At 43.4% G+C, this 23,796-nt stretch overlaps 1 protein-coding gene across 2 annotated transcripts; it reads right to left on the reverse strand.

The window, feature by feature from the left end:
• Positions 1-1,674: 1,674 nt before the first annotated feature.
• On the reverse strand, positions 1,675-18,739 carry LOC119397995 (uncharacterized). Of its 2 annotated transcripts, none has more exons than XM_037665272.1 (4): positions 18,536-18,739; positions 8,456-8,589; positions 7,448-7,525; positions 1,675-1,947 (listed from the first exon to the last, which is right to left on the reverse strand). In XM_037665272.1, the coding sequence occupies exons 1-4, from the start codon at positions 18,583-18,585 to the stop codon at positions 1,799-1,801; spliced, it is 411 nt and encodes a 136-aa protein (XP_037521200.1). In that variant the 5' UTR covers positions 18,586-18,739; the 3' UTR covers positions 1,675-1,798. The 2 variants fall into 2 exon arrangements, 1 of the variants encoding a protein (XP_037521200.1); XR_005184716.1 differs by lacking the exon at positions 18,536-18,739 and adding an exon at positions 11,724-11,866 and having other exon boundaries at positions 1,676-1,947.
• Positions 18,740-23,796: the final 5,057 nt, after the last annotated feature.

A 23,796-nucleotide genomic window follows, 5' to 3' on the forward strand; every position in this document is an offset into this window, starting at 1 on the left:
GTCATGTACTGCTGATCACAGGCTATAAAGGAAAAAACATGGCGTGTGGTTGAGTTGTTTAACGCTGGGGAGCGAGGGGTTGCTGGTTCGAATCCGCGGTTGGGTACTTCAGAACATTTTTTCTGCTTTAGTTTTCCTTGTACCTTTGTGCCTTATGTATATATACATATATATATATATACATATCCGGGACATGAAGGCGTTTACAGACAGCGACGGCGACGGCAGAATTCAGCCGAGAGTGTCCATATAATTGCTATCGCAATAAAACACTTCAGAAATGCAAGACAAATGTATTAGACTAAATAAGTACTTTGACGTGTGCGGCCGTAGAAGACGCCACTGCTAAACGCTGCCAGTTTGTACTAGATTCCAGGCGCGCCACTGCATTGATTTTGCCCACACTTGGCAGAGGGCGCAACTAGACGTTGAAAAAACTAAAAAAATAGTTTTCGACGGCAAATAGTAGGTGCTGGGTTTGGAGCAGATAACAACCTATTGTCCAATATATTGGACAATTCTCCGTAGCCGGGACTCGAGAGGAAATAATATGGTGTTTTTCTAATAAACTTTAATTTGTTATACAGCGCCTGTGTTTTTTTCATTTTCTCGTACTGTGTTCTCTTTGCGCTGGCCATCATGAGTATTTTCAAATTCACCCAATTTGCTACCCTATTACTAATAAATTACTATTTCCTGGCATGACCGTTTGTCACGCAGAAGTTGCAAAATAATTGTCCAGCGGGCTCTAGTAGGAGTTCGTGCAGCCCGGTCGTATTGTCGAAGGAGGATGTCCCGAGCAAGTAACTGAACTTGCCGCGCGTTCTCCGCTCTCGACAGGGTAAAGGCGCATGCACATCTCGTTCATATGCAGAGAGCGCACTTTCATCACCGCTCTCATTGCGCTCGTCTCCATAGTGCAGTGGTTTAAGTGCTACCTTGCAATTTCGAGGAATAACCAAACGACAAGATGCGCCACCATGTGCCCGCTCCTTCCGCCCTCAACCTCACAAGGACGGAGGAAGTTTTCTTGCGGTGAATGAGGGTTGCGAAAGCATTCAAACCCGTTTCCGGCTGCAAATGCGCGAAATTTCTGCTAACATGACAGCGTCTTAGTGTCTTGATGCGGATAAAAATACAGAAAGCTGCATCTTTTACGGAAAATATCGCTGCATTGGACATCTTATTGTCTCGCTGTGAAATGAACGTCCGCATAAATGTATACTTTACGGAAAACAATTGGTAGTCAATATTGGCGTGAAAAATCCGGTAAGAACAACGGACTATTTTATACAGTGAGGCTTTTTCGCTTACACGCAATCATACATTTATAAGAAAGCTCTTTTGGAGCTTCTTTATTGGGTATTTAACACCATTTCATATTTGGAAGCATTCAAACTCATTACCTTCACACAAATGACGATTTCTTCGTAAACAAATTCTAGAAGCCTACTCCGTCACTTTTTTTTTTTACTTTACAATGTAGTTCTAACATACAGTGGCATATTGCAAATCAGTTCTGCGGAATCCCGCAAGGTGGCGGAAGGGTTAAGAAAGGGAAAATAGACAACCAGCCGTTTTGTAGCACGAAGCCACACAAGGAAATCCATACGGATTTTTCAGAAACAAAGCCTCTTAGTTGCCGAAAATTTTGTCCTGGTCCGGGGTGGTTGTCTATTTTCCCTTTCTTATACAGTGGCATGCTCAGCGTTATTTACAGCTGATACACAACCGGTATTTTAGCTTAAGCTTTTCAAAGAACTCTTACAGACGTTAAGTTGCATTTTTATTTAACATGCTAATGCATTGACACATTGTAACCTGCTGGCACTGTGAAATTGTATTCGCAGGTGTATCTATATAATGTCTGGCAAACATGGTAGATGTCGTGCGTTTTTGGCCCTGGAAGTCCTTCTTCTCGAATGTGGAGCTCACAGTATCGATGTTCTGTTGATTAGAGAAATATAAACATTTTATTGACTGATTTGATCGTTACTAATTAAACATTTATATCAAGCACAAAATGCAACAAGTAGTAATGCTATACGATAACGGTTTTGTCATTTTTCTTCTTGTGCTTTGCCTTAATGGTGCCTATAGTGTCCTGCAGTGTTCGCTTTTCTTTTCGTGGAGCTAACAGCCAGACGTTTATTGAATATCATTCGTTATGAAAGTTACAGTCGCTGCTCTTGGAGGCACTCGCTAAGGACCTGCTTTTGCACATGCAAAATTTATGCGAGATAGCAGCGGCGAAGCAAGTGTCAGTGGTGTGAAGTACAATCAGGAAAAAAAGCGGTAATAATCTGGGAAGCGAGAGAGCATACTCGTAATGTTGGAGGTTTGCTTATACCGCGTGGCTATAAACTACAGTCATTGAGATATAACAACCCATGTATTCTAAATGAGCATAAACATTTACATAAGCTTGCGCTTAATACATTACTGAATTACTAATCTATTCATACATTTCAATTCTTTCATAATCTTGTACTACGTTTCACTGTATATTGCTGTATATGATAAGCTATAATGCTTTTCTTGTATTATATTGTGTTGATATTTTTGGTTCGTGTAGTTTACTGCCAGAATTACAGGTGTACTTTTAAAGACGATAGTCTTTCTTGGGATACTTCAACGCAGAAATTTTGGTCTTTCTTCCTTTCGTTCTTTCTTTCTTTCTTTCTTTCTTTCTTTCTTTCTTTCTTTCTTTCTTTCTTTCTTTCTTTCTTTCTTTCTTTCTTTCTTTCTTTCTTTCTTTCTTTCTTTCTTTCTCTCTATCTGTCCAAAGTTTAAGCACTTGATGAACGCCCAGCCATCTTGAACTGGTAGCTGCCTTCATACTTGTGAACCTTGTCGATCAAAAAGCAAATATTACGCATATCTGAGGCGCATCATCAATACGTAATTATTAGGTGGTGTGTTCCTTTACTAGAAAATGCATAGATACGTAATTCTAAAGACCCTAGTGTTTCTTAGGCTGCGCTGAAAATGCGACGCTATGCACGAAAAAGCCCTCTGCCGAGAATATGGTGTTGCCACCTGGCAGTGGCCCTGGGAACAGCATCACGGGTGGCCGCGGATGAGACCAGGATTCATGTAGTACAGCCGGTAGAAGACTACCGTCTTTTGACGACATTTGCAGCCAAACACGCAGATACGCTGCCAATTTTTCTATTGCTGCTTTTTCTTGTACTTGTAGTATTACCATTTCTTCTCTGTAAATTATTTGAGCATACAGTTAGTACTGTTTGTAGTTAGAACAGTGTTTTTCCAAAAAGTCATTGCCGGGTACGCTTACACGGATATTGTCATATGCTTTGTTTATATCTGGGTCATTCCACGCCAACTGTCCCAGCCTTGGCGCTCGACCCTCTGGGATTTCAATGAAAAAAATCGAGGACTATCTATCCAAAGCCAGAAGCCTTCCGCCAAAATATTTTTGGCCAAAAAAATTTTTCAGTGCCGCAAACCCCATGTGAAGTTTTTCGGAAAGCTCGAAACTTTGGCTCGGAAAATGCGTTTTCAAAAAATCTCTTCTTCATATATTAGGCTAGGACAAATTTTTCCCTACATAACGATCGTAGGCTTCTCACTTAAAATAACTTTCACGAACGTTTAGGCTTTCGTGAAATTTTCATGGGGCATTAAATATTGACAATATGACCCATATTGGAGATTTTTTCATAGAAAGGCGACATTCAGTGAAATGTAATATTTTAATTTAACTGATTGCCAGGAAGTTTTACTGTAGCCCAAAAAGAGTTTGAGACGTATATGGCGTGAAATGTTCTGTAGAGCTGACGACAAAGTTGCAAGAAAGTTGATTTTTGCACATGTTTAGCCGTAAATTTAACATTGAGGTGCTCCTAGTAAAATTATGCTAAATAGCGCATTTACTAGCAACATTAGTTGTTTACTGACTGAGAAAGTTTTATCAAATTACTTTTTGTTTTAAGGAAGAAAAAAATTTTTGAAGTTGTGTTCTGCCGATGTCTATTTTTGCTCGCGTTTTCTCTTCGCAGAAACGCGTCCAGCGGTTAGTGCAACCTACATGGGCGCGAGGTTCGCCACGGAACAGCTAGACAACATAATAATCTCTGCCCGTGCTTATTTGAATGCTTTAATAGTGAGTATTGGCCTGAGTAAAAGAGAAATACGGACTCCGCTAGAGTGAATTTAACCACATGCAGCTGTCCATTGAAGGTCGGCATAGTGAGCTTACGCAACAGCGGGAAGTGACACGGATGCGTGCAACGCTCCGTTGCCTGCGCACAGATATAAAAGTGGGAAGAACACTACGATTAAGGAAAAATTCAGTTGCTGTAATATGAAACGCATGTTGTACTTTTGCACCAATTCACGGTTCCTGGTCAAACATCATCACTTATATACATCGGCGTGCGCACAGGGGGGGGGGGGTGCAGGGGGGCGGCCGCCCCTCCCCTAATCACCTAAGAGGACGGGCGCAAATTCTGCCCCATACATTGACCCCTTGTCACCTAAGCGGGAGGGGGGGGGGCGCAAAATCTGCCTCGTACATTCACTTAGTAGGGGGGGGGTGCACTGGGATGAATCTTCGCATCCCCCCCCCCCTCCCTGATGGGGAACCCTGCGCACGCCTATGCTTATATACGATTGTGTTCGTCACAAGTGCAACTGATCTCCTTTGTTAAAGCAACTAATCTGTTCCTTTTGCCACTTTTAAACCTTTGCGCAGGCAACGGAGCGTTGCACGCATCGGTGTCACTTCCCGCTGTTGCGTAAGCTCACTATGCCGACCTTCAATGGACAGCTGCATGTGGTTAAATTCACTCTAGCGGAGTTCGTATTTCTCTTTTACTCAGGCCAATACTCACTATTAAAGCATTCAAATAAGCACGGGCAGAGATTATTATGTTGTCTAGCTGTTCCGTGGCGAACCTTGCGCCCATGTAGGTTGCACTAACCGCTGGACGCGTTTCTGCGAAGAGAAAACGCGAGCAAAAATAGACATCGGCAGAACACAACTTCAAAAATTTTTTTCTTCCTTAAAACAAAAAGTAATTTGATAAAACTTTCTCAGTCAGTAAACAACTAATGTTGCTAGTAAATGCGCTATTTAGCATAATTTTACTAGGAGCACCTCAATGTTAAATTTACGGCTAAACATGTGTAAAAATCAACTTTCTTGCAACTTTGTCGTCAGCTCTACAGAACATTTCACGCCATATACGTCTCAAACTATTTTTGGGCTACAGTAAAACTTCCTGGCAATCAGTTAAATTAAAATATTACATTTCACTGAATGTCGCCTTTCTATGAAAAAATCTCCAATATGGGTCATATTGTCAATATTTAATGCCCCATGAAAATTTCACGAAAGCCTAAACGTTCGTGAAAGTTATTTTAAGTGAGAAGCCTACGATCGTTATGTAGGGAAAAATTTGTCCTAGCCTAATATATGAAGAAGAGATTTTTTGAAAACGCATTTTCCGAGCCATAGTTTCGAGCTTTCCGAAAAACTTCACATAGGGTTTGCGGCACTGAAAAATTTTTTTCGCCAAAAATATTTTGGCGGAAGGCTTCTGGCTTTAGATGGATAGTCCTCGATTTTTTTCATTCAAATCGCAGGTGGTCGAGCGCCAAGGCTGGGACAGTTGGCGTGGAATGACCCATCTACATTTTTTTCTACCATGTGTGCTATGACTTGTACATTTGTTGCAAAGCTTTTCAGCTGTCACTTGTTGCCATGTAATTGGTCTCCATGGCCGCAGTCAAGCTGTGTTATTAGAGTCTTTAGCCCGGGAGACCATCCAGAATGTAATATTTTTGTTTTATTCGGGAAAATAAAGAGAGTGATTGAATGAATGAAAAAAAAATAGCTACAATGAATGCCTTGTCAGCGAAATAACGCCTGTTATATGAAATATGGTGATTTGAAAGCTGATAACAATCGAACAGTGTGTCACGTCAGTTTAGTGTTCCTAACGGCCCTTTCTAAAATTTGATGACGGGGACAGCGTCTGCAGCAGCGCTGCCCGTTTTAGCCATTAGTGTAGCGCTCCCTGTGCAAAAGCAACATGGATGCTTGAATACGGAATAGACCGATCAGTTTTGAGATATCCTGCAAAGAGGAGAAAGGTTTATGAAGGCACAAAAAATCTGAACCAGTACGAATATTTGAACTAGGAAGCTTCGTTTCTGTGAAATTTGTGTGACTATTTTTCGCAGCGTCGTACCAAAAACGGGGGAACGACATTTTGTTTTCCTTTTGAAGGATACGTAAGTTTAACACGCTACTGAATAGCCCGTGATGCTCTCTTACAACCATGGAGAAACCATAACATCAAGTGGAGCTAGAGGTGTTTTTCCCCGTACGGTATATTATAGAAAGGCATAGGCGTGCGCAGGGTTCTCCATCAGGGGGGGCGAAGGTTCATCGCAGCGCCCCCCCACCCTACTAAGTCAATGTATGGGGTAGATTTCGCGCCCCCCCTTCATTCTCAGGTGACTAGAAGGGTCAATGTACGGGGCAGGTTTTGCGCCCTCCTCTCAGGTGATTAGGGGGGGCGGCCGCCCCCCCCTGTGCGCACGCCTATGTAGAAAGGTATGGTTTCAGATTATTGCTTATTTATTTCTATGTGTATTTCGTCATGCCTTGATAAAGCTGTGGCATGTTTTCTTACTCTCATATTTACTTTAATATCCCGGTGCGTCTGAGCATTTGCCATTCTCCTTGCTCTACTCGCTACACTGCATGTCTTTTTATATGTTTACATTCTTAGTCTGTTTAGATATACATATCGTGTTTTGAGAATGCCAAGCATCATAGATTGGAAGCCCTAACTTTCTCGGGAATTCTTGCCATTGGTTGTCCCTTCCCGCCGCCCCCTCATAATCATATCATGGTTTTGGGACGTTAAACCTCAATAATTATTACTATTATTATTATTGTCCATACTTATTTCTTGAAAGAACCTGACAACGGCGTTCCTTCTCTGTTCCCGTTCTACTATACGGCCCTAAAAGTCTCTTTACGCTCAGTTTCTTTCGGCTTCGGTCCACACCTTTTCTTTTCTTTTCTTTTTTCGCACACAAGCTTACTCCTCTGTTCCACCATATCGGGAGGAGGAGAGTCACGAAGGTGTAAATGATGGCGCTGCTAAGAAAAGCAGTGGCAGCCCCGACGAAGACAATCCCTGGTCCAAACGTTGCTTCCAGCTACATTCTTTCTTTGACAATTGTTCTTTATAATTTGCCATTTCATTTAGTGGGCCAGAGCTGTGCCTTTATGCACAGTAACGGACCGCGTTGAACTCACAAAAAGCAATACAGTAGTGTATGCAACGTACATACACCAAATTCCGACTGATAGCTTTAGGAATGCCGTTAGCACACCGTATACTTTATTCTTTCACCACTATTTTGATGACGATTATGGTTATATATTGTGTTTATCGTTACTTACCAAACTTCCAAAAGAAAAAAATTCCACACTGCCCTGGGTAACTGTACTCCCAGAGTACCTTCGTGACGTTATCTAGTCCTGAAAAGCAAATGACATAACTCAAAATTAAATATTCTGCAGAAACGGGCTCCATCGACTAAGCGGCACGGTAACCCTGTGAACAGAAGGCGAAAAAAATGTAAGCTTCACCCGTAGAACCGCGGCGTGCCTGCTCTTCAACTGTGAGACAGTCGTGCTAACTGGTTTCCGCTCGAACCGTAAGTACTTTTTCTCGGCTAATGTAAATACTACACACATTAAGACTTAAGGGTTCGTCGTTATTACTTGAAGCATTACGTTTGGCTGATCATCGATGTCATAATCCCGGACGAAATTTACGAGGCGTTCAAGTTTCCGAGCTAAAACCATCGATACAAACGTGTCTGTATGGGAAAGTCAACCAGTATGTATGAAAGTTAACCAGTCAACCGCACAGCACTGCTTGGGAAGCTCCGAAATTGTTTCATATTGTTCGGTTAAGATTACGCGCACGACGCGACTAGTCAAGTTTATTCGAGGGCTTATACGAGCACCAGCGATAACGCTGGAATGTTTGATCACTGATGTATAAAAGACGAGGCGCTCCGCCGGTGATCAGATTACCGAAGGCCGCCGACTGTGATCGCCGCTATCAGTGCACAGCGTGTATTGCTTGTTCCATGACTTTTAATTTTCTGGGCACAAGTTCGCCCAATAAAGAGTTTCTTCTTTAACAGCCCGACTGCCGCTTCCTTTACCGGGAGACCACGTGACAACATTCGGAAAACAGGAAATAAGTGCTCGACCGGATATGCTTGAAAGAGAAACAAGATGCCACTCCGTTCTTGTGCCCCCAGTAATGTGTTTCAGTTTCTTGCTGTAGATATCGTAAAGAGCTCATCTTCAAGACATTTGTGCACGCACACGATAGTTTGCAGGAATCTCCTGGGCAAACGTAAATAAACTAACAAAGATGAAGCTTGAACTTACCTGGCCAATTCGGCACCTGCATGCATGGACCGGGCGGGACTTGTGTCTCGGTGCAATTTGCCAGTTTCGCATGTAAATCGTAGACATTTGGCTTCCCTATTCCTGTGTCATTACTGGCCCTTCTCCGGTTGTTTCTGAAAAATGTTCTCGTGCACTTTATGGCAGATGCTGCAGGGCTGTGCACTTTCTAGGCTTCACATAGTGATGAACCACAGCGCAAATATTAAGGCAGGAACAAAAGAAATATGGACGGACAAGGTGCTGCCTTAGGTCCCTCCACAAAAGGCAGGAAATACTAAGGCTGGAACAAGGTCACTGTCTTATAGTATCTGCGCCGTGGTTCATTACGCATCAGCAACTCGCCCAAATTTTTACGTTGCTGAGGTTTATATTTATTTATTTATTTATTTATTTATTTATTTATTTATTTATTTATTTATTTATTTATTTATTTATTAAAGATACTTTCAAGGCCCGAAGGCACTACAGAAAGGAGTGGGGGAAAACAATTACAAGTGCAGTTAACAAAAAAAGAAAAAAAAGAAAGAAGTTACAGGGCATCTTGTACGGCGAGCTTGAAATCTTTTTTCGTCCATTATGCAGACGATGGAGGCGGGAAGGCGGTTCCAGGCGGCGCTTGTCCTAGGAACAAACGAGTCATTGCACAATCTGGTGCGACAGGATGGTAGGCCTTCCTTATAGCGATGATCGGTCCTCGGTGATATAAAACGAGGTTGATGAAATAGGGCGTCCTTCAAATAGCTGTTGTAATGATAGATTTTGTGAAAAAGGTTAAGGCGAGACAACGAAAGGTCAGGCAAGTTTAGGGTGTTCTTCATGGATGTGACACTGGAATGACGTGAATAATTCGATAAGATGAAACGCGCTGCGCGATTTTGAATGGCTTCGAGAGTTTGAATGAGAACGATTATACTCACATATTCTACGTGCGTATTCCATGAAACATTAGAAGATATATTAACACCAAGATATTTATAATTTTGAACAGATGGTAACGGAATGTTATTGAGGGTGTATGTACGCGAACAGTGGGTAGTAGTGTGCCGTGAAACTCGCATGCTCTTACATTGAGTAATATGAAGTGTCATGAGCCATTTCTTGCACCATTCATATATAGCATCTAGATCGCGTTGGAGGTTAAGATGATCGGCATGGCTAGTAATCTTTTGGTAAACTACGCAGTCATCTGCGAATAGTCGGGCTGTTGAGGAAGAAACACAAGAAGGAAGATCATTAATATAAATTAGGAAAAGCAGTGGGCCTAAAACGGACCCTTGTGGTACACCAGAGGTTACAGCGGAATTAGGTGAACAAAAATTGTTAGCTGTCACATACTGGCTACGGTTAGAGAGAAATTCTTTAATCCATGCAAGTACGTTGGGGCCAATAATGAGCTGGTTAAGTTTGAAAATAAGTAGTTCATGTGAGACGGTGTCGAACGCTTTAGCGAAATCTAAGTGTATGCAGTCAGTATCAAGTTCAAGATCTGCGTTAATAAATAAGTCGTTAGTAAAACACAGCAACTGCGTTTCGCACGAAACTGCTTTACGGAATCCATGCTGATAAATACTAAAGAAGGAATTAGACTCAAGGAAATCTATAAGGTGCGAGTATATTACATGTTCCAAGATTTTTACTGGGATGGATGTTAATGATATCGGACGGTAGTTATTAGGGGAATGTAGTACATCACCAGATTTATGCACAGGGACCACCTTCCCAGCCTTCCAGTTAGATGGCAGTGTGGACGTCTGCAATGACTGTTCAAAAAGTTTTGACAATATTAAAGCATAATAGACTTGCGTACACTTCAACATTTTTGACGAAATACAATCTGGACCAGCCGATGAAGACACTTTCAAATTGGCAATCTGTCTTTCAACACCAACCGCGTCAATGATAATGGGGTCCATTGGCAAGAAATTGGTTCTTGTTAAATGCGGGAATATCGTAGAGGTGCTCTTATGACAGTGTGCCGCAAATGACTCATTCAGAACATTGCAGCACTCGCTAAGAGCAACTGGGACATTACAGTCGATTAATTGAATTTGTCGTGTTTTCGTTCCGCTGATGATGCTCCAAAACTTAAAACGGAGTAGCGAAGGAAGAGTTTTATCGAAAAATTCTTTATATTCTTTATATATATATTGTGCATTGTGGTGTCGTCTCTCTTACGTCCTTGTCTGCTGGAGCTAAGTATGCTTTCGAATTCAGTTTACCAACACACCAAAAAATGGCAATGCTAAAATTTATATATTGCTCGCTGTCCTCAGAATACGAGGGTATTAGCCAACCGACCTTTTGACTTGATTTCCAAACATTGTTCTGGTATTTCACCTCGATACTTTTCTTTCGTTAAGTTGGGTGTGTGCTACAAACCTGTCACTTGATATCTACATCATAGGCGAGCCAGACACGGGCCAAGTGCTGCTGCTTCGTTGGTCAGCCACCGCTCTACTTCGCCGCGGCTAACTGTAGAAGTAAAGATCCCGCATGAAGCGGCATCTTATGTGTTGATAAATTTTGAGTAATAATAATAATATCTGGGGTTTAACGTCCCAAAACCACGATATGATTATGAGAGACGCCGTAGTGGAGGGCTCCGGAAATTTCGACCACCTGGGGTTCTTTAACGTGCACCTAAATCTAAGTGTACGGGCCTCCAACATTTTCGCCTCCGTCGAAAATGCAGCCGCCGCGGCCGGGATTTGATCCCGCAACCTTCGGGTCAGCAGTCGAGCGCCATAACCACTAGACCACCGTGGCGGGGCGATAAATTTTGAGTAGTATGCAACAACACGACATATCGATGTGCAATCAAAGTAAGACGTTCCTGTGAGGACTATTGTTGGAAGAATAAGATATAAAGTTGTTTTTTTTTTCTTGAAAATGCATGATTTTCTTTCAAACGAGGTTAGACCACGCCAATGACGGAATATGTGCTTGGTACAACCTGGACATTTAAAACAACGTGCTCACTAACGTCTTTTCTCTCCGTTTTCAGCGCGAAAAGTAATAAACGGGTCCCTGTTACTATCACTGAGGCTAACAATCCAAATTTAAAATGAAGAAATATTTCGGAATACATCTTTATGCTCCCTGTATATCTCCGCGAGCTACAATTCATACAGAACTACTTTTCTCACTACAATGATGAAAGTAGCAATAGCAATGTGGCTATTTCGGCCAGGATTGTTTCACATATATACGGTTACCCTCGCTGCGAAATATCTCAATGTATACATACCTATCGCCAGGAGGTATAAATAACTTGAATGTGTAGTCTGTTTCATTCAGTGCTACCTTGGTGTAATATGTATACGCTTCTTTATTGAAAGCTTCGTAATCTACGGCCCTTCTAGCGAATATATATATTTTTTGAGTAGTATTGAGCATCTGAAAAAAGTCACAAAATGTGTTCTTAGATTATTTACGCCATTTCAAGAGGAAGTTCTTATTTTATGTCAATTCACTGCCTTCACATGCCACAAGATTATAGCTTAATACGGGTGTATCTGCAGGGCAACACGATTGTTCATTCATCTTAGGTAAATTCATACTTACGTTTTATTATTGCGACAGCAATTATATGGACAGTCTCGGCTGGAAAATGTCCGTCCCCGTCGCCGTCATGCACCGTATATGTATAAGTATGTATATATATATAAAAGCCCCAAAGAAAAATAATTCAGAAAAATGCTTCCGAAGCGCGGAATCGAACTAGGGACCTCTTGCTCCGCAGCGAGTGGCGCTATCCACTACGCCACGAAACGCAGATCCTTCACGTAGCTAACGACGAGCGTTATATACATACCCTTTACCGCTGGACGGACTCAGAGACAGGAGGCGATAATAAGCGTTTCTTCATTACCAGCGAGATGGCGCTAGCAGCGCGACGGGCGCATTTAAAAGTCGTCGTCGAGCTCGCTCGCTTCTTATATTTGCGCAGCGAGAACATTGCCCTTCCGTTGTCTGCTCGTGCGGTTTTCTCGCGGTGAGGGGAAGAGGAATGTTTCACGCTTTCACCGTGTTGTCCGCGCTCATGTTACCGAGCGTACGAAAGTCACTCGAGCTGAAGGGACGCCGCTAGACGAACAAACAGAAGATGAGCGCGAACTATCAAGTGCCACAGCTCGACAGTTGAAGCACGCTAGTTTCCTTCGCTGCTTCGGCCGCCTTTGCAACAGGAACGCTGTTCAAACTGAGAGTATCCATTGGCGAGCCTCACTTCGTATAGCATTAATTTCTTGCTATCGCATTCATTGCTTCGCCCTTGCGGCGACACTGTGACTTTTTCATTGTATTTCTTTACATCTTTTATTTAAACCTATGGCGGTGAAAGAATCGACAAAATAAGTTCGAAGAATGCGTAAAGTGAAAACGATGAAAACACGGTGCTGCACTAGAGTACATTATGATCAAATATATAGTGAAAGTAAGTATAGTACAACAAGGCATAACTAGGCAAGTATATTTGTATGCGATAGAAGTGGGCGATAATCATACTTTTCATCATATCGTCTTGGAACGACAGATACTTGGTTTTCAAGTCAGGACTGTCATTTTGATAAAATGCTTCAACGTGTAACGGGTTCCATCGATAAATGATGGTTCAAGTAAAAAACCTATACGGAAAGATCAGGGCCTGCAAAGCAAGGTTCAACGATGTGCACATGCGTATACAATGTTTGTCTAGATATGCGGCGTCTTAAGTAATTTTTCTAAATTTACGACAGTAAAGCGTGTGGACAAGTTTCGGTTGCAGTTGTTTTGGTTGTTGCAAGGATGTCATTAGTGGCCATAAGCGTTGATGTCAAGTCATTTCTCCGGTAAGCATTAAAGATAAATCGGACCGCTTTTGTCGCACGATCTCAAGTTTAGCATCTTTCTCCAGGTGTGAATCTTAAACGACACTTGCACAATCTAAGTATACAAAGGCAATATATGCCGAAAGCGTGATATCTGATGACGCTATTTTTAGCTTGTGCCTCAAGAATCCCAACCTTTAAGAAACAAATGAGCGTTGTTCATCCATGTAGCTTGACCATGTAAGGTGGTTTTTAAATTTAACCCTTCAATGTATATATTCATCTACCTCAATGTACAGTTGATGACGGTGTACGTATGATCAAGAAGACATTTCTTATTTGTAATATAGCTGAGAAGCCAGATTTATCACTGCCTAATTTCATACACAATATTCGCAAAGCTTAGAAACGACTACTGGCATAAGTGGTCATTGGGAGCGATAATGCTTTATAAATGTATAAATTATATTTATTTCTGGTGTATCTATCGAAGTAAAAATGTCATTTATGCGCATAAAAGAAGATACAGGCTGCAGAACACAGCACCGAGGCACTCCTGACAACACGGGAATTTTCGAATAAGCCGTCAAATTCTTGAACATGAATCATTACATTGGAATGATTTGAACAAATCCAGTCAAACAAGTTAACGGCTAAGCCTACGCTATGAAACTGAAAAAAGAAAGTTTGCTGGGCGTGGAAATTTCAAATGTCTTACTAACATTTGAAAAAATACAATCATGGTTTCCTTGTTGTGCTGCAGATGACGAGACGAGGACGGTAGGTCGGAAACCATGAACGACCACCAACTAGCCCAATTCATCGCTCTTCTAAACATACAATCATTTTGATTCCGGCTATCAAGCGACGAAGCGAACTCGTGGATTGTTGTCACCAGTTGCGCTGTCGTTAATTTCTTTTAAGCATTGTTGCAATAGCAGCATAAAGCTAGATTCTTCAACAAAACGAGGTAATTTAATATTAATAATAATTTCTGGGCTTTACGGGTTGAAACCACCAAATGAATATCAGGCACGCCATAATGGTGGACTCCGGATTATTTGACCACCTGGGTTTCTTAACGTGCACCTAAATCTAAGTGAACGGGCGTCGTTCCATTTTGCCCCCAATTCAATGCGGCCGCTGTGCTGGGAATCAATACCGCATCCACAAGCTTAACAGCTCGACATCTTACGGGCTACCACGGCGGGTAAACGAGGTGATGTAATATGTGACTATAAGTTATAGTGCTTTACATCACATGAAAGTGAAGAAAAGAGTACTGCAGCTTGCGATGTTTATATGATCGCATTTCTTTTTTAAATACTTACACCACACGTGCCCTGCGCCAGTACTCAGGAATTAAAGAGCTATTGAAAGAGAGGCGAAAGACTTGTTAAAATGTGTGCAATAGTTTCTACATAGCTGCGCAAAAATTTGTGCGGAATATTGTCCATATCGGATGAGGATTCGGTTGTCAGATTAAGCAGCAAAGAAAATACACCCTCATACGTTACAAAATCAGGAGACGTTTCTAGAGAAAAACAGTAGATTGACTACGTTTCTCAAAGCTTTTTTATGAAAACCTTATACAATTCTTCATCCCCGTGATTATCATGATTCCTTTTCTTATGCCTGCTGCAAGAATAAAGTTTCTCCCAATGATTATTGATTCGCGCTGCCCTGCACGGGCCGAATCCGTTTTTATGCCTTCACAGTTCTTACATTTATCACGTACCATCCGGTACGTGATTTTGACCATCCGGGGTGGTCTAGTGGTTAGACTAGGCCACCCCGCCCTAACCACTTGACCGGCCGCGTCGGCGGCATTGCGATGGAGGCAAAATGCTAGAAGCCCGTTTGCTTGATTTAGGTGCTCGTCGAAAAACCCCAGGTGGTCAAAAATACTTGAGCCCTCCAACACAGCGTCTCTCATAATCATATTGTAGTTTTGGGAGGTAATGCCCCGACAAATATTATTAAGAAAAATACCTGACCATATTGGTATTTGTGTAAATTATGAATTGGGATTTATGTCATCACCTGGTATGCTGTAGTTCTATCTGTCGCATGTTACTAAATTTTGTACACCAAGAAATTGTTTTTATTGATGTCAGGGAATAATGCCATACCTTTGTTTATATTGTTTACCTTCTATAATGGACTGCAATAATAGAACATGCATATATAAGGACAGAAATTACAGCGCCTGCAAAGGCAGCCATAGTCAAAGGGTCTGCTATCGGCAACATGCTTTTAAAATATAAAATTTCCTCCCGGTACCCCTATTCTTCATAGGGTACACAAGTTATTTTTATCATTTCAGCGTAACACCCTTAAGATATGCACCTCACCGGGAGACGCAAACTAAGAGTACAACAATAAAGAATCAGTCATTCTTATACCACGGCTGTCATAGAGGAGTGCAGCTTACGCAAGGCTAGAGAGCCTTGCGTAAGCTGCACTCCTCTATGACAGCCGGGAATATTGCCAGCAATATTATAATAAAGTAATGCTGTCGAACAGAAACAGACCAATCCACGGATAAAACATCCGATTCAGGCTTTTTTCTCACATTGTGAAACGCCACTTGCTGCGTTCATATTTTAATGCGATAGCAATTAAATGGACACTCTCGGTGGATTTATGCCGTCGCCGTGGCTGTCATGTCCCGGATATGTATATGTATGTATATATACATAAAAGCCACAAATAAAAAAGGCACAGTTTCACCGCAAGGGCGAAGCAATGAATGCGATAGCAACAAATTGGAATGTTATACAAGGACGACGAGCAGCTCGAAACATGCTGCGTGCTGCTCAAGCGCAAAACAGGACCCATGAAAAGACGCACAGTTATACACAGGACGAGAAGGAACTAACTGTCACAGTTGTTACTTCAACTAACCCTTACTTTAACTCTTCTAGCTTGCTCACTTCCTTCGCAAATGCGGCCGCTGCAGCGGGTGAACTGACCTTCGTTCGGTCTATAGCGTCAAAGCAAACTTTGCGCTGAAAGCACAAGACGTACAGTCCTCCCCCCTCAAGAGATAAGAGGTAGCGCACGGGTGACCACGCCCTGTATGTCAAAGTACAAGTCGTTGGAACACATCCCAACTCCGGTGAAACGCTAGAGAGTTTTCGAATTGTGGAGCCAAGAAGCTAGGCGACCCAAAAAGTTTGCGAGCCATCAGGGCGCATGAGCAGAACCGCAACTCTTGCGCGCTTGCGCTCGCTTTGTTCTAAGATTGAAAAGTCGAAAACCAGCTTGTGTCGCCAGCGATATGACACGGACGCAGCGCGGGCAACGACGCAACATGGCACGCGTCGCGCATAATTTTACTTTCGCCACATGTGGCGTCCCGTGCGTTTCACCCAACGCTGCCTGGGTTTCATCCAAGTCTCAAACGCTGCTGCTCCTCCGAACACAAGAGCAGCGTACCCAACGCAGCTACTAGCGGGGCGACGAGCTCTAAAGAGCGCCCTTCGCGCCATCTGGCAGGTAATAACGAACATGCTAAAGCCCTCCGAGCTCTGCGTACCGCCAGTGGTAAAAGGTGTGTATAAATAGTTCGCCGTTAGCATTCTTCAGGACCTATCGCTCGTGACGTAATTTTCTAGCGTAGCGCGCTGCGGAGCAAGGGCTTGCAGGTTTGAATTGCTATCGCAATTATAAGGACCGCGTAGCCTGCGATAGAACGGAAATTTGTCAGTAAATGGCGGAATGGACACCAAGAAATAGGAAACGCGGGCAAGGATGGCAGAGGGTTATAATAGATGGGTTGATGACATTCTGAAACGTGCAGGCATATAACGCAATCAGCTCGCACAAAGTAGCGTAAATTGGAGATCACAAGGGAGAGGCCTTCGTCCTTCAGTGGACGGAAATATAGGTTGGAAATGATTATGACAATTCCAAGAAATCCAAGCCATAGTTCCTGGCTTATTCCTGCCCCTTCGCTTCTCTGTGCTCCTATGTATTTGTGTGCGCATATCAGATAATTTTCCGGTACTTCCATGCTGCTGATGCTTGACCTCAGAGAACCACGTCATTATAATGTGAGCGGTGATAAGAAATGATTACATCAATCAAAGTCAGAAGAACTTGGGAGTTACTGAGTAAATACTACGAGAGAAATCTGCTTTCGATAAGAAAGGCTGTTGTTTCATTGCGTTTTATCATTGGTGTGTATACAGGCCACCTAACCAAGTTGCACATTGTGTGTAATTTTGTATTTTTATTCCGATGGCAATTATATGGACAATCTTGGCGGATTTCTGCCGTCACCGTTATGTCCCGTATATGTATGATGTATGTATATACATAAAAAAACAAAAAAGAAACAAAATCAGAAGAAATTTTAAAGCACCCGACCGGGGATTCAAACCAACCCCACGCTCCTAAGCGCGCCGCGTTAGACAGCTCTACCAAGCGCCACGCATCTGCTGGCATAATAACGGCGAGCTATTTATATACACCATTTACCGCTGGCGGTACGCAGATCTCGGAGGAGCTTCAGCGTGTTCTTTATCACGCAACGTTCCTACATTATCTTTCAGTTTGAAAACTGCCCTTGAGACGCGCACGAAAAAGTAGCCTCTTTTTGTACCGACTCGCGATGTGGAACGAAAAAAAAAGGAACGCCAGGCCCACTTTGCGTCAGGCGGCACCGCGTGGCAGGAGACGCAGAAGGGTCACTCCACGCGATGCAGTTTAAAAGAAAAAGAAATATGTAAGAGCGTCGGGTTCTGCATAGTCGACACTATGCAGTCGACACTGCATGCATAGTCGACACAAACACGTAACAGCTGTGACAGTTGTTAGTTCGCGCTTGTCCTGTGTATACTTCTGCATTTTCTCGAGCGTACTTCTTTTACCTTGTCTCGAGCTGCTTGTCGTTCTTCGTATGACATTCCAGTTACTTGCTATCGCATTTATGGCTTCGCCCTTGCGGCAAAACGGACTTTTTTTTTCATTTCTTGTTTCGCACCATGCACTAAAGCACGTGTCGACAGCATCGCGACCTGAACAGTAAGATAGCACGTTGTCACAACATTTTGCAGTGCCACGCGCCTCAGTGGGTCCACACCTCGCCTCAGGTACCATGTTTTACTATGATACGTAAACAAAATATTTCCTCTGTCGAAGGCTAAATTTTTAGCTCTTTAGCATCCGTTGGGTATGTCAAGCATTACGTATACCGCTCATAAAAGTGTGCTCCTAACTGGGGATGTGAAGTAAAAATGCTTACATTGAGGAGGTCGCTGAATGCAGCATAAAGAGCGGTGGCATTGTCTGCATCGTACGCTACGAGCCCAAGAAATGTGCCTTGAAAGATTACAAGAGTGAAAATAGTCGGGTAGTAGCGGGTCATTTTTACAGTATTCGTTAACGAGTCCAGATGGTGAGCGCATCCGAAGTCTCCTAAGAATACGAGCGTACAATATATACTTGTAGCTAGGAATTAGCGCGCAGATGCCTTTTTCGCGCAGGTGTTTATTTTATTTCTTTCAACAGAGGGCCAAGATGTACTAAAACATGCGGACGCAACTGAATATTTGAACTTAAATGGTCTGTAATTTTTTTTCCAGCTCCACTGAAGCAGGAATTTCAATAAACAAAAGGAGCAACGCAGCCATTTAGTGCATATATGTTCTTACGACGGTGTTCTTTTCTATTCTTCCGCGGTGAAAATTGATATTTTTTGCATACACACGTGTCTGTGCAGTACAATGTGCATTGTCGCTAAAGGGTCATGTAGATGTAGTTGTTGCATTTCATTTCATATGTGCCTATCACTGGTGTTTCTTTTTGTTTTTTTAGCGTGCGTTGGTATTTGTTACCGATTCATGCGTATACCACCGCGGCTCAACATTTGAGACTATTTTCGAAGCAATTCTGCTTCTTCGGAATTTTGCAACAACGGCTACGCGCCACACCCGTGAAATTAATAATACACGTGGCACTCTCACAAGCGTGCAATTGTAAAACTAGCAAAATATGTTCGAATAATTGCCTGTCATGTGCATGCAAATTGCGCTCAAGCTGCACTTGCATGCTAAGAAACGATTGTTCGGAGCCAAAGATGAAAATATAATCGTCGGGATAGAAATTGAGAATTTCGCGCTGACTGTAGGAGCAGCATGTGCACTCGTTCTACGAACACCTCGCTTCCAGTATGTACGGTGCACGTTTTATTGAAAATAATGAACACATTTCTCGCTAAAAAAAGATATGACAAAAGAATGGGTGCAAACGAAAGGCTGCGAACCAAGCCACGATTTCTGTAGGGGCAGACGGCGAATCGGAGAGGTGAAAGGGGACAAGGTGGTTGCGAAAAACAACCTGCGTCATAGAAGGCGCAGTGTGCCTCTATTAAGCAACTGCTTTCTGTTGCGATACTGTACATACCCTCACGGTGTTTTACATAATATCTCATTATTTTACAAGCGAATCTGTGTAAGCCGGAGGTTTCGCCGTCAGGTGTTCGCAGAAAAACCTCGCCGAGCGAGGACGTGAGCATGCGTCGCCTAGCAACGTGTTGGAAGAAGGAAAGGAGGAGAGAAGAATAAAGCGCGGAGGAGGCTGAGAAGAAATAAATAAAATCAAAATAAGATTTATTGGCGAGGCGGGATTAGAATCGACAGGAATGGCAGCATCTTGATATTTAAGGCACAACACTCGGCTACAACATAAGAAAAAGAATTGGCCTCGTATCTGCGTGCTTCGCTGCAAATGTCGTCTAAAGACGATAGAAGAGGCGCTGCGTGAGATATGGACGTATCTGGCAATACGTCGGGAAACATGAGTGCTGTGTTGCGGGCTGGTAGTCCCGGCGGAGCAGCAGGCAAAGACCGGCGGTGACGAACGCGACCAGCGTGACCAGCGCGACCAGCCAGCCCGAATACGCGGTTTGGCGCGAAGCGCTGAAGCAGAAGAAACGTCCGCACTCAACGAGTACTCTCCACACACTCTTTTATTTACACGTCGGCTGGGTAAAACAGGAATGCCAGAGCGGCGCCCCATGGCATTCGTGCAGTGCAATACAGAACCGAAACCGAAACACAACAATGAGCTCGTGCAGAGGGCACGGAGGAAAGCAAGGTTCAGCGCAGTCGCATTTTCAGCGCAGCTTAAGAAACTAGGGTCTTTAGAATTGCGTATGTATGCATTTTATATTAAAGGAACACACCACCTAATACTTACCTAGTGATGATGCGCCTCAGATATGCGTAATGTTCGCTTTTTGATCGACAATGTACACAAGTATGAACCTAGTCAGGCGTTCAAGATGGCTGGCCCTTGGGCAAGTGGTTCAACTTTGGCCGAGTGGCTGAATCGAGTGACGTGCCGACAAACAGAAAGACAAGAAAGACTATCGTCTTTAAAAATGTCAGATGCGCGCATGGAACGCGGCGCACCTGCCCTTCGCCGGTGAAAGACATTCTTACAAGCAGGTTACCGCTCGAAACGGAAGTACTTTTTCGCGGGTAATGTAAATACTGCACATATAAAGAAATAAAGGCTCGTCGTTACTACTTAAAACATTGCGTTTGACTGAGTGACGATGTCAGAATCCCTGATGAAATTCACCAGGACTTTGAGGTTTCCACTCTAAATCCAGCGACACGAACGCGTGCCTGTATGCACAAGTCATTTATCTGAATCGCTCAGAAAATGTTTGACGTCACCTAATTGAGTAATAGCTATTGGGTGGCGCATTAATGCTACTCCTCTTTGGGAGGAACAGCGATGGCTGTGGGCGGAGCTAACAGCTGAAGACGCCGCCAAGACCCAAGGTCTGGCCGCCGCCTGAGGAAGGGGGGCTCCGGTAGGGTTAGCCTCCCGGACCCCGCCTCCCTTGACCCCAGAAAAGGACAAAAAATAAAGTTATGTCTCTTTCACATATTTGCCCATATTGTAACCGAGTATAGTAAAGCCAGCAGACGCCTTTTGCCAAAGGCGTCCGGACACGGCTGAACATGCAGTAACGGTAGGCCCAGATATCCAATTAGACGGTGCTCTAGGGAATATGTGTCTTCCCAGACTGGTTGGATTTCTATATAATCGAGCAATAATGAGCCAGCGCTCGTGGCAAGCGAGGGCTAGTCGTTTAAAGGATCAGTGAAAAAGATGGTTGATCCCTCCGTCGTAGGAATCGGAATAACACGAAAGTAAAGCGTGTCTTTACAGAAGTAACTGAATGTTTACTGTACATTGATGTAAGAGAGTTTGTACAACGTATATTGATGTCTGCCAGCTATAGCACCGTTTAACGTGGATGCACCCACTTTGATGATTGGGGCTATATCTCCATCCCGACGACTAACGTCCATGTTAAAGGATTACACAAAACCTTGTCGTAGTTGTAGTAGTTAACGGTGAAAGCGTAAGCAGAGAACGAGGTGCGACACCCAGAAGAGCGTCGCATATTGGACGCAGAACTTGGTCGCCATCCCGCGGCATGTTGAAATGTGATTGAACACCACGGCAGGACTAGAGGGAAACGCAAAGCGCGTCGTGCCGCCCCCCGGCCGCGACTTTTCACGGGGCGAGCGCGTGAGCGGGGAACGCGGTGTAACAGCCAGGTGAGGCAGGCGCGCGTTGCAGACCTATTTTTGGTTTGGATTAGCGTGATGCTATGAGCGAGGCCGACGCTTTCACGACGCTTTCGACGCTTGGGCTAAGATCGCCACCTCGCGGTGTGCTAAGGCATTGACAAAATTGAACTTCTATTGAAAACGCGCCGAATGGGACGGACGTGTAACGCGTTGCAGGTGTTAATCGCGGAGGCCACAGTAACGACGAATTACTTTATTTTACAGCTCCCAGAGGGCACCACCACCTCGCCGAACGGGTGAGTGGTAGATATAAATGGCGTGTTTGTAAAGCCTTTCGAGTCTTTAACCGTGGCGCAGTGGATAGCGTGCCCGGCATCTGTTGTTGCGGACCGAGCGGTCGTGGTTTCGATGTCCGCTGGCGGAACTTTTTTTCTTTGACATCTGACCACGTAAATTTTTTCGACGTCATTTCCGTGACGGGAACACGTCACTGAAGTCTTGGTGAACCCCGGCATAAAACACTATCGTGTTAAAAATTCACGTAAGAGGCTCAGCCGAGCTCTGCAGGCATTCGTGGTATTGACAGCAAGGCTGTTTAAAGGGACTGTCTACCGTCCTTGATCACTTTTCTCTTTTGTACCGCAACAGAAAGCGTACCGTCTGAAGTGTCCAAACTTGCAGCGGTTTCTCTGGAAAGTGAGTAGAAATTTTTAAAACAGAATTTCTCGATCTGCGTTCGCTCTTCTTCCATTGGCGTGAAACACGCCCACAACACTGGTGGACGCGATGACGATTGTAGTGCCGGTAAAAATTAAAACCGAAAGCACATGTCATTTCTGTAGGATTACTTTATTTTCGCTGAACACTTCATCGTTCTCAGCGCGCTGGCGGTGAAATGAAGCATTATTATACGATTACAGAGCACTTGTTTTGCTGTAATTGCAGTCTATGCGTTAATTGTAGCACTCCTGTCGCAATCCAAGCCAAGTTCGTTCATCAAAAAGAGACGTTAAATGCACGCCTTCACACCGCAGCAGATGTGAGACATCCTAAGAACAATACAGCGGCACAGTACGACCAGCGCGGAGGGCCGCATGGCATAGCGCATGAGTTGAAGCAGACGAAATCGAAGGCGGCGCCGCAAGCAGCGCCACCAATGCAGGCGCCTTTTTTGGTTGCGTGAGAGAAAAAAAGCAAGAAATTACTTTCTGACGCAACTGAAAGTTGCCTCAAGTGCGTAATATACAATTTCAAGTTATACATGTTTGTTTTGAAGCAAAATGAGTCTACCTGCGAGGATTTCTTGTCCTACCAGTAGATTAACCACATCGCCGTTGGGTGACGCTAGCGATCATTCTTTCACGATTTCCAACGTCAAATTAAAAATATATTTCCTTTTTTATGGGGCAAAAACATGCTCGTTGCCGCCGATGGGACGAACGATCTTCTCATTTTCACCACAATCAGAAAATTTTTTGCCGTGTGGTAGACAGCCCCTTTAAGCTGTCGGCAACTTGTGCTCCGTCGTGCAAAACCTCCTCGGGCGTTCGGGTATGCGCCACAGCAATTGGGCAAGCCCCACTACCATGTACAGCAGGCACGAGTGTCAAACAAAAACGAACACCTGGAAAATAGAGAGGGAGAAAGAAAGAAATCGGAGGAGAAAAACAGAGAGAAATTAAAGGAATAAAGACACAAAAAGACAGGGAAGCATAGACAGAAAAAGAAAGAGAGAAAAACAGAAAGTGAGAGAAACACAGAGAGAGAAAGAGGTATAGAAAGAAAGGAACGATAGAGAAAGAATTATAGAAAGATCGAGAAATAAATAAATAGATAGAGTGAGAAAAATCTAAATAAGAGGAAACATATACAAAAAAGAAATACAAGAAATGGAAAGATAAAGAAAGATATGAAGAAAGAAAGAAAAAATAAAGAGAAACAAGGCTTGGCA

Source organism: Rhipicephalus sanguineus, chromosome 6 (genome assembly GCF_013339695.2).
Source record: "Rhipicephalus sanguineus isolate Rsan-2018 chromosome 6, BIME_Rsan_1.4, whole genome shotgun sequence".
Classification (NCBI taxonomy): Eukaryota; Metazoa; Arthropoda; class Arachnida; order Ixodida; family Ixodidae; genus Rhipicephalus; species Rhipicephalus sanguineus.